Source organism: Fragaria vesca, linkage group LG5 (genome assembly GCF_000184155.1).
Source record: "Fragaria vesca subsp. vesca linkage group LG5, FraVesHawaii_1.0, whole genome shotgun sequence".
In the NCBI taxonomy this organism is placed as follows: domain Eukaryota; kingdom Viridiplantae; phylum Streptophyta; class Magnoliopsida; order Rosales; family Rosaceae; genus Fragaria; species Fragaria vesca.
Window position 1 is genome coordinate 25,667,557 of NC_020495.1, and position 10,992 is coordinate 25,678,548.

General features: G+C 38.1%; 2 protein-coding genes across 2 annotated transcripts; both read left to right on the forward strand.

The window, feature by feature from the left end:
• The first annotated feature begins 1,319 nt into the window (after nt 1-1,319).
• Nucleotides 1,320-5,130, forward strand: LOC101299193 (aluminum-activated malate transporter 9-like). Its single transcript, XM_004300485.1, has 6 exons — nt 1,320-1,820; nt 2,322-2,459; nt 2,565-2,834; nt 2,963-3,099; nt 3,202-3,348; nt 3,986-5,130. Exons 1-6 carry the CDS (start codon nt 1,436-1,438, stop codon nt 4,700-4,702), a joined length of 1,794 nt encoding a protein of 597 aa, XP_004300533.1. The 5' UTR covers nt 1,320-1,435; the 3' UTR covers nt 4,703-5,130.
• Nucleotides 5,131-6,048: 918 nt separating this feature from the next.
• On the forward strand, nt 6,049-10,556 carry LOC101299481 (serine/threonine-protein phosphatase 2A 65 kDa regulatory subunit A beta isoform-like). The gene is made up of 12 exons (XM_004300486.1): nt 6,049-6,441; nt 7,068-7,314; nt 7,444-7,556; nt 7,706-7,785; nt 8,132-8,273; nt 8,379-8,459; nt 8,554-8,658; nt 8,839-9,021; nt 9,316-9,408; nt 9,540-9,679; nt 9,755-9,821; nt 10,282-10,556. Exons 1-12 carry the CDS (start codon nt 6,049-6,051, stop codon nt 10,396-10,398), a joined length of 1,761 nt encoding a protein of 586 aa, XP_004300534.1. The 3' UTR covers nt 10,399-10,556.
• Nucleotides 10,557-10,992: the final 436 nt, after the last annotated feature.

Consider the following 10,992-nt stretch of genomic DNA (forward strand, 5'->3'; position numbering starts at 1 on the left):
GAGAGAGAGAGAGTTGATGATGGTGGCGGCGTTTGCACTGGTCTGAGTAACGCACAAGAAGTACTGGGTGTGGTTCATCAGAATTCAGAAACTCAGATGGTGCTGGGGACAAAGTTGGAAATTTATAGACAATTATTTGATGCCGGGTGTATTTAGTGATTTGCTGGTACATTTAGCAAAACCCCATAAAAGAGGCACCGAATCTGATTGAGCAAAATCTGGCTTCAAACTTCATAGTCAAGTGCACATGTAATGCTGTTTATGTGGTACAACATAGTCCTGCATACGTGTCTATCCAAACAAAGTCGGCCGATGTGATTGTCCATGCGTCATATTTACCTGCCTGGCCTCTGATCTATGAATTTGTAAACAAAATCATTAGAAGAATAGTACTTATGGTAATATTGATGACGGTTTTACATTTCAAAGGAGTTCAAGTTCAAATTAGTTCACTCACGGTAATACTTTTCTTTGAGGAAGAAGAAAGAACTTTCCACTCCAATTGGTAAAAATATGTCACACGACCCATATTAGGCACGGTGAAAACAAAAAAATATATCATGCGTCGACCCATAGTAAGCATGGTCAAGCAGAAGATAAACTATAAACTCAAAGAGCTCAAACAATTTTCTAAAAAATGAAGTTTTATTGTAACAAGCCCCAAATGATTCGGTCACGATAATATTATCTTGTTAAAAAAACAAAAAATGCTTGAATTTAGATTCTCATTTTCAACTCATAGCACATAGACTCGCACAATGAGGTTATGAGGGTGTTGTGATAAGAGTGAAGTCTAGAATCTAGGCAAAGTAGTTTGTTTAAAAAAACCGAATCATCACATTATCAGTTGAGGTCCAAAACTAATTATCGACAGAAAAGCTAGCCAAATTGGACTTTTTAGTTTTACATGAATTCATTCACTCCAGTCTTTCTTCCTCAATTGCACGGCTCTTGTCTTCTCTTTTCTTCAAATTCTTGTTAGTTCTCTTGCATATAATTTTTCCAATAACAGAAGAAAATAATTCATTATGTAAATATTTAGTCATGAAATAATCCAAATGTGCCCAGCGACGTCGTTTAAAAAAGGAAACACCATTATCCAATCATAACTCTCTCCAGGAATTCAGCACCCTTAAACTTATCCCTCATTCCTCTCAACTGAGTTTAAGTCTCAAAGTTTCATGAGCTATGTTCTCCTTCCACTGAGTTTACCATACTTCAAGCTGTTGCTTACTTTCATTCATCCACTCACCACCTAAATTACCAAACCCAGTTTCCTCAATCAGCTTCCAAACAAAACCAGACAAGAAAAATCACTTCCTTTAATCACAAGTACATCTCTTTGTCTTGCTTTAGATCCAAACCAAAGACTCCCACTTCCCAAGACAAAAAAGCAGAGCTTTAGTTACATACACACCACTCCAACGTTTCAAGAATGGCAGCCAAGTTGGGTTCCTTCAAGCACAGCTTCCAAGAGAAACGCGAGAGGCTTCTCTCCAAGCGATACTCCGAGGTGGGTTTCTTCCCGATCGAAGAACGAGACCCTTATGGCTCTTCCGGTCCCTCTTTTCGTTGTTGTTGCAGTTTCCGGTCGGTTTCCGACAAGGTCGTCGGGTGGTGCCGGACTGTGCAAGGCGTTTCTCGCCGCGCAATCAAGATGGGAAAGTCTGATCCCAGAAAGATTGTGTTCTCGGCGAAGATGGGTCTGGCTCTGATGCTCATTTCTCTGCTGATTTTCCTCAAAGAGCCGTTCAAGCAGCTCAGTCGCTACTCGGTTTGGGCCATTCTCACTGTTGTGGTCGTGTTTGAATTTAGCATAGGTAACTTTATCTTGTTTCTTTTTGGCTATATTCAGTTTTTAAGCTCAGTTTCATGTCATGGTTGTGTCAATTTGCACGTGTGTTTAAGCTTCTGGGGCCTTTCTTTGGAATTTTAGTTTTCATTCTCGTAGTGATGGATAGTTGCAGCTTTTTCATAAAGTGAAATAGTTGGCAGTTGAATTACGTAGACTTGTGATTCTAATAATGAAGTAAAGATGGAGTTCTTATCTGGGGCAGGGCTATTTGTCTTTATTTATTCAGTTTTCTTTTGATTGAATCATTAGATTATGGACTATCATATTTCTATCTTTTTTTTGTTCTTTTTTTCTTTTTTAGGAATTTAGTATCTTTAATTTACTTTTTCTTTGTTAACTGCGGACCTTCTTCACCTTTGAAGTAGTTGATTGCCAAAGTTGGCTGTGTATTTTCCATTTCACTGTTGTTTTTGTTGTGTATTTTCTACTTTGGTTTCTTATTTTCAATGGAAATGTTCATCTGTAGGAGCTACTTTGAGCAAAGGATTCAACCGTGGATTGGGGACATTATCTGCTGGAGGCCTTGCATTGGGTATGGCAGAGTTATCAGGGTTAGCTGGAGAATGGGAAGAAGCTGTTATTGTTGCCAGTATCTTCATCATAGGTCTGAACATGGAAATTAGTACATAGTTTATTCAGCTCAATATAGCTATTTATAAATTTATTTCCTATTTTTTCAAATGCTCATATCATGTTGTGTGGTTGCTAGGATTTATTGCAACTTATGCAAAACTGTACCCAACGATGAAGCCTTATGAGTACGGATTTCGGGTGTTCTTGTTGACGTATTGTTTCATCATGGTGTCTGGGTATAGGACGAGGGAATTCGTACATACAGCTGTGTCACGATTCTTGCTCATTGCGTTGGGTGCTGGTGTTGGTTTGGGAGTAAATATATTGATTTATCCCATCTGGGCTGGTGAGGATCTGCACAACTTGGTGGCAAAAAATTTCATGGGCGTTGCAAAATCTTTGGAAGGTAAAGTTAACATTATGCTTTGAACATGGTCCAGACATTCTGATATTTTCTGTTTTTTCCATTAGTCCATTTCCCTGGTTATGTAGATACTCAATTTACGTCTGCTGACTGTTTTCTGCACTTTTTAGGTTGCGTCAGTAGTTACCTCAACTGTATTGAGTATGAGAGAATCCCTTCCAAAATTCTTACCTACCAAGCTTCTGATGACCCTCTTTACAGTGGTTACAGATCTGCTGTAGAATCTACAAGCCAAGAGGATACTCTGGTATTTTCTTTTAAGGCAATATGATGCTGCATAGTTCATTGCATTAGTAGAAGTGATGTATACAAAAAGGTGATATGCGTTTTCTTTTTATTTTGTTTAAAGATGGGATTTGCTATTTGGGAGCCACCACATGGTCGTTACAAGATGCTTAGGTATCCATGGAAGAACTATGTAAAAGTCAGTGGTGCACTAAGGCATTGTGCTTTTACGGTCATGGCATTGCATGGATGTGTACTTTCTGAGATACAGGTACTAAAGATTTCCTTCTAACCCCAATGTCAAGCTAATAACAGCAAAGTAGTAGTAAATATGATATATTGAGACCCTGGAATTTTTTCCACCAAAAAATGTTGTTCATTTCAAAATTGTTCCTTCTGATATGCGATTCTCCTAAAGGAGTGTACCAAGATGTTTGTTGGTTATATTTTCAAGAACATGGGTGATTATGCTGTTACAGTTCTTCCTAGTAAGAGTTGCAGCACAACTATTTGATATCTGATCATATCTCCATATCCATTTTGCCTGAGTGCTTTCAACCCATCTGCCTGATAACAGATATTTTACTCTGTGTACAGGTGTAATTTGTTGCTTGAATGTATCCTATATACTTCACTTGTGAGTTATTATGAATTAAATGTAAACCACTGTTACTGATACATAGATTAAGATCTAAGTTACTGTTATTTCATTGGAATTTTAACTTGTTTGCATCTATAATGGTTCTCATGCATTTGATTTAGTTTTTAAAGTAGTTGTAATTATTTTAAGAATATTTCAGTTTATGTTATAGATGCAGCCATAAGAGTAGTTGTACACACGCCCAATATATTTTCATTTGAATATCCTTTTTTCTTTCATATTGAACTTCTAATATTTGTATCTGTAGGCTCCAGCTGAGCGAAGACAAGTATTTAGTAGGGAGCTTCAAAGAGTAGGTTATGAAGGTGCTAAAGTGTTACGTGAACTTGGAAACAAGCTGAAAAAAATGGAGAAAATAGGTCCGGTAGATATACTCAATGAAGTGCATGAGGCTGCAGAAGAGTTGCAAAAGAAAATCGACCAGAAATCGTATCTTCTTGTCAATTCAGAAAGCTGGGAGATAGGCAATCGGGCAAAGGAGCTGGGAGAAATTCAAGACCTTCTGGACTTGAATGATGAAGAGAACAAATTCCATGAATACAAATCCCTTAGTGAAGCGGTACTTGATCTCAGATCTTTTCCTGGGTCACAAAGTTGGGATGAACCTGTACCAGCGAAACCTGCCAGCTTGAACACCTCGCCTCATGATAGTAAACCCTCCAACCTGCCAGTATCCTCAGGAAAAATGTTTATGAAACAGATATCGTGGCCTGCAGGGATGACATTTAAGGCTCAAGTAGAGCCACAAGTGGAAGAATCAAATACTTATGAAAATGCTAGTCAATTGTCATTGGCCACGTTCACGTCGCTGCTGATAGAATTTGTTGCAAGGCTTCAAAATCTTGTTGACTCCTTTGAGGAATTGGGTGAGACGGCACTTTTCAAGGAACCTGTCAACTTGCCAGAACCATTAGAGGCACACGGTGGGTTTTGGAGAAGATTGCTCAACTGTCTGAAGTCATGAAATGGAGATATCGCTGCCAATTCGCTCCATTGAGATATGCCATCATTTCCATTAGAAAGTCCAATGGAGCTGATTTGTGCTGCTGACATTAGTCATAGAGGAGTCTGCTTTCATGTTTGTCAATGGTGAGCATTCTCTATTTCAGTGACATAGATAAGGCTTTAAGCATCGATTGGCACTTCTGCATTGGCCAAATAATTTGCTATCAGTATGACAGTATTACTCGGAGCAAACTGGGACGATGAGAAGAAGGCTAGAAACTGATATTTCAGGGTAACAATCAGAGTAATTTAGTTATTTAAAGACACTATTATAAGGCTCTCTTGGGCTTCTGGATTAATTACCAGTTTAGCTTTAACCATGATTGTAATCTGTAGTAAGAACTTTAACGTTTATTATGGATGCAATATGCAATGCCTGTTTCACCCAAAAAGATATGTCAAGTATAAACAGAACCAATGGAATACGAGTCTGGCAATTCTTTCATTGCTTCCAATTTGCTATACTTACACTAGTTTACCATGAACGTTGTTGTTACATTTCAATACCATTACACTATAAACTTGCATAGTTCTCTGCTCTAGCACAATAGGAGATGAAGTTTAGTGTTAAAAATGTTAGAAACTGATCGATGAAACGTACCATATACTCGTTAATTTTCCCTTCATTTTATGTACAGTGAATTTTACTGTGTTTGAGTTTCTTGTGTCTTTTAATGTAAACCGTCGGATGGTGCAAAGAATAACGTGGCACGTTCCCAACAAATTTAGGAAAAATCGTACCCATAGTCCAAAGGGGAATGCTAGGCGACGCGCGCTGGGACGCGCTAGGCGACGCGCGTTGTGACTTGTGTACTCCACGCGCGTTCATAATACTATTCTTCTGAGCAGATCTGTCCCTCCTCCTTCTTATAGTTCTTCTCGACCAAAAGATCTCCCTCATTTCTAACACTACCCCCTCCTTTTCTCAGATCGACCCACTAAACCCTAAGGTACTTCCTTCTTTATCTCTCTCTTGCTCGTTTTGGGTTCGATCAATTTCGCACTTTGCCTTTTATTTTCTTCCAAATTAATTTCACGCCAAGATTCACGTCTCAGATTTCAATTTTCTACGGTAAAGATAGTTAATTCGTGTAATTATGAACCTTAATAGCCTTTATGGATTTGTGGGTACTCGTGGTTATGTTAAATTTCGAGTCTTTGATGATATTTGGTCTAGTTTTGGAGTTTGTTTTAGTTTAGTAAGTAATTAAATTATTGCTAAGAGAATAGAGCAAAACATAGGATGTGTGTTTAGACATGTGTTTGATGTGAAGCGGATTTTGCTGCTTGCAGTTGGTTTGAAAGATGGCTATGGTGGATGAGCCTCTATACCCAATTGCTGTTTTGATTGATGAGCTGAAGAATGAAGACATTCAGCTGCGGTTGAACTCAATCCGCAAGCTCTCCACCATTGCTCGTGCGTTGGGGGAGGACAGGACCAGGAAGGAACTGATTCCTTTCCTGAGTGAGAACAATGATGACGATGATGAGGTGCTTCTTGCGATGGCAGAAGAATTGGGGGTGTTTGTTCCCTATGTTGGTGGTGTGGAGTATGCCAATATTCTGCTCCCACCGTTGGAAACCCTCTGCACGGTTGAGGAAACGTGTGTGAGGGACAAGGCCGTGGAGTCGTTGGGTAGGATTGGGGCGCAGATGAGGGAGCAGGACTTGGTTGAGTATTTCATCCCTTTGGTCAAGGTATGATGGTTGATTTTGTTTGATCGTCGCCATTTTGTGTTTTGCCTCATTTTTGAGAAAATGTAACATGTATCGGTAATTAGGTTGTAGGAAATGAGAAGACACCTCAATATGTTTAAAGCATTTTTTCCTGACCAAAAAGTTTGTAAACACGAGATGTCAGTGTATCCTGAACAGGCCTGTACAGTTATACTGGGTGTAGAAGTGGTTGTTTGGGAAACATATTACTAAAACTATACAATTGCGACTAAAACTAGGACCTCACACTAAATTTCATCTAGGTTCATGCCATTTGGTTAGACACTTCTGTATTAATCCTCATTATGATAATGCAGTGACACTTTCCCTTCATGTACTTAAATATTAAGAGTAGCAATCAGCTTGACTTATACAAGATGTTTTGGAGCCTTTTAGTTTTAATCTGAACACATGATGTTATGGTTTGATCACCCATGCATTTGTCGATGGAGTGTCTTTAGGGGCTTCGTAATAGTTACAATTCTGAGGTTTTATTCCAGTAATACTTTACTCTGCCTACTTTTTGTTTGTTCTTTTCTTCCATATGGGAATGCACTACCTTGGTATGGTATGACTAAGCTTTCCCTACTATTATCTCCATTCTACAGAGGCTGGCCGCTGGCGAGTGGTTTACAGCTCGTGTTTCATCGTGTGGTTTGTTTCATATTGCTTACTCTAGTGCCCCCGAGTCTATGAAAACTGAACTTCGAACTATTTACAATCAATTGTGCCAAGATGATATGCCCATGGTTAGAAGATCTGCTGCAACTAACCTGGGAAAATTTGCTGCGACTGTTGAAGCTGCCCACCTCAAAACTGAGGTCATGTCTATATTTGAGGATTTGACACAGGATGGTATGTCCTCGTGGATATCTTGGTTTTGATCTTAAACTTTATTATTTTATGCTTGTTGTTTATAGACAATGTTGTTCATTTCTCATTGGCATGAAGTATGAACTTGACTCTTATCACTTGTGTATTCAGATCAGGATTCTGTTCGATTATTGGCTGTCGAGGGTTGTGCATCTCTGGGGAAATTGTTGGAACCTCAAGACTGTGTCGCCCATATTCTTCCTGTCATTGTCAATTTTTCACAGGTAAAGCTTGTGTTTGGATTTTAGTACATGACAATGAGCAGATCATGTTTTCCTTCATTTGTTAATTTTTTCAACACATTCTTAAGTATAAATAGCAATCTGTTATGTTCTTGGCAATACGTGTGATGCAAATATGTTCCCTTTACCAGGATAAGTCTTGGCGTGTTCGTTACATGGTTGCAAATCAATTATATGAGCTGTGTGAAGCTGTTGGTCCAGAAGCCACCAGGTAATCAATTATGTCATTCGGAAGTCCTTTTCCATGTTTTGTTTCTTGAATGTGATAATTCTATAACTGCGAGTATAATGCCTGATCTCTCTATCTATTCCTTCCTTTTTTTTTTTATGACTTCTTAAAATATACTGTGCATGACTAGCTTTCTTACCATACCTTCCTTTTTATTTTCCTTAAATGAAAAGTTACATTTTTTGTCTATATATATTCAAGTTGGACCATTACACAATATTTTTCGTTATATCTATATTTCCGATTTGAGCCAAGAACTTAGTAATAGTTTGAGAACTTGTCACCTTGACTTCTAATTGGTTGTTCTTGTGATGTTAACATTTTTTAGGTCAGATCTGGTGCCTGCCTATGTTCGTCTTCTTCGTGATAATGAGGCTGAAGTACGAATTGCTGCTGCAGGAAAAGTAACCAAGTTTTGCCGAATTTTGGACCCAGAACTTGCTATTCAGCAGATCCTACCATTTGTAAAGGTAAGCTTATAGTTTCTCTAAATCTAAATAGTTTTTTTTATTAGTGTTGATGCAGTTCCGATAAGTGGCTTTAGCTCTACAACTTATGAAGTTTGCCTGCTATAGGAATTGTCAACAGATTCATCCCAGCACGTCCGCTCTGCATTGGCTTCAGTGATAATGGGAATGGCACCAGTTTTAGGGAAGGCAAGAATCTTTTGTCGACGATTCTATTTAATTCATAAAAGTAACTATGCTCTCCTGATCCTTATATTGATACATTTTCTGTTGGTTGTTGCAGGATGCAACCATAGAGCAACTGCTCCCCATTTTCCTTTCTCTTCTCAAAGATGAGTTTCCAGATGTCCGGCTGAACATTATAAGCAAGCTTGATCAAGTTAACCAGGTATCGTTGAATGTTTTCTATTTGTATCGATCTGTATGCTTCAGTCCAACAGTTTTATCTCATTTAGTTCATATTGTTTTACCCACAACCAGTGTTAAACTATTGAACAGACTATCGACTTGAGGATATTGGTTTATATTATCCTATTAAATTTGAGCTTTGTTAATTAACCTGTTGCAGGTAATTGGAATTGATCTGCTGTCCCAGTCTCTATTGCCAGCAATTGTGGAACTTGCAGAGGATAGACATTGGAGGGTTCGGCTTGCAATAATAGAATATATCCCTTTGTTGGCAAGTCAGTTGGGTGTAGGGTTTTTCGATGATAAGCTTGGATCTCTTTGCATGCAGTGGTTAAACGATAAGGTTTGTGCAGCTATGAGATTGATTAGTAATGTGTCAACATCTCATCTTATTGCTTTCAGAAAAGCCAAAAAGAAAAAGGATTTGATGCTTCTGCCTTTTGTTCTTTCTATTTCATCATCAGAAAATATTATGCTACCTTATATTGTTTTACTTGTTAAGAAGAAAATAGATGGGAATCTTATCTGGTGGTCAATGACTTCCTCTGGTTTAAATCTTGACTTGGTAGAAATCTGTCATGCAGTATATGGAGTGAGACATCTTTTTAGTTGCTGACAAAATTGTTGTTGATGGTAGGTTTACTCAATACGTGATGCAGCGGCTAATAATGTGAAGCGCCTTGCAGAAGAATTTGGCCCTGAATGGGCCATGCAGCATATAGTCCCACAGGTTTCTGTTCTTATTTTAGAGTAAAATGTATCTATGACTTGGTTTGTAGTTTTCTTGTACCAAGGGCTAGTTCGGCATCTTTATCTTGAATCATTTGTTAGTCTTATTTAAATTTGGCAATCTCTTGGTAGGTTTTGGACATGATTAACAACCCCCACTATTTGTATCGGATGACCATTCTACATGCAATTTCCCTACTTGCCCCTGTCCTGGGATCAGAAATCACTTGTTCTAAGCTTCTACCAGTTGTTATTACTGCATCAAAAGATAGGTAAATAGTACGAGCTATTAAATTTAGTTTTTTGGTTTTGTCTGATTTAACTATGCTGATAATTGCTTCCTTTAGGGTACCAAACATCAAGTTCAATGTCGCCAAGGTGTTGCAGTCACTTATTCCTATAGTTGATCAATCGGTAAGTAAATACTGTCTGCGCACAGGCATGTAAAATTCAAAGTACAGTACTAAATTTCTCTTTCAAAATATACAATGCTATAATAATTGAAGGGAGGGTTTTTACTTAATATGCTAAACTTTCAGCAGTTCTTGCATGTCCTACGAGTTAAAATCCGAAAAGAAAAACTGTCAAGTATAATTGTGGTTACTACACACCAATCTTGTTCCAGGAGGGTTAACGTATGTAGTTGCATTTATCATGCGAGTTTGATTGAATGGAGATTTATACTCTGGTGAAATGGTCAGATAATATAATTACTGAATTGCCGTATGTACAAATGATGCCTTCCGCATAAGAAAATAAAAACACGTATGAGATTGAAGACTGATTCATGTACCTTGACAATGCATATTCTGGAAATTTCACTGCTGAAGTTCTTTGTAATAGACATGCAACTTAATGGTGTTTTAATGCACAGGTGGTGGAGAAGATGATACGTCCTTGTTTGGTTGAACTCAGTGAAGACCCCGATGTTGATGTAAGGTCTTTTGCCACCCAAGCACTACAGTCGAGTGATGCCATGATGTCTAACTAGTGAGCTATTGTCCTAGATTCGATATTGTTCAAAGTATTACCTTTTTTTTTTTTTTATTTCTTTTGTATGTCGTGTACAATTCTGCTGTATCTAATGTCTTACTTGAGACGCAGAGGTTCTTTGGTCCACTTAGCAATATGTCATCTTTTTGATTTGTAGTACATTTTCGCACTCGCAATAGTATTCTTACATGCCACTGTGGTTGAAATTTTGATGAACAATTCTCTATCGACAGCATTCATTGATAACATATCTATTGAATACTGTTGCACTTAATGTTACATGATATTTCATTACAACAGAAAGACCTTGATGGACCTTGATGTACAGAGTGGAAAAGTTTCTTTGAGTAATGAATTTCATGTAGACATCTTGCAATTTTCAGTTCAAATGGAGCTCCCTTGATTCCAAAGGATCAAATGTACCTACCTATATGTGCACATACTGAAGAGCCTCTATTTTAGCAATTTCTGCCCGATGATATGCGCAATTCGGCTATTCCTCAGGAAGTGTGGATTGGTAACCCAAGAACAAATTGGGACATAAATCGAGTAGGACTACAAATTGGGACATAAATCGAGTAGGACTACAATG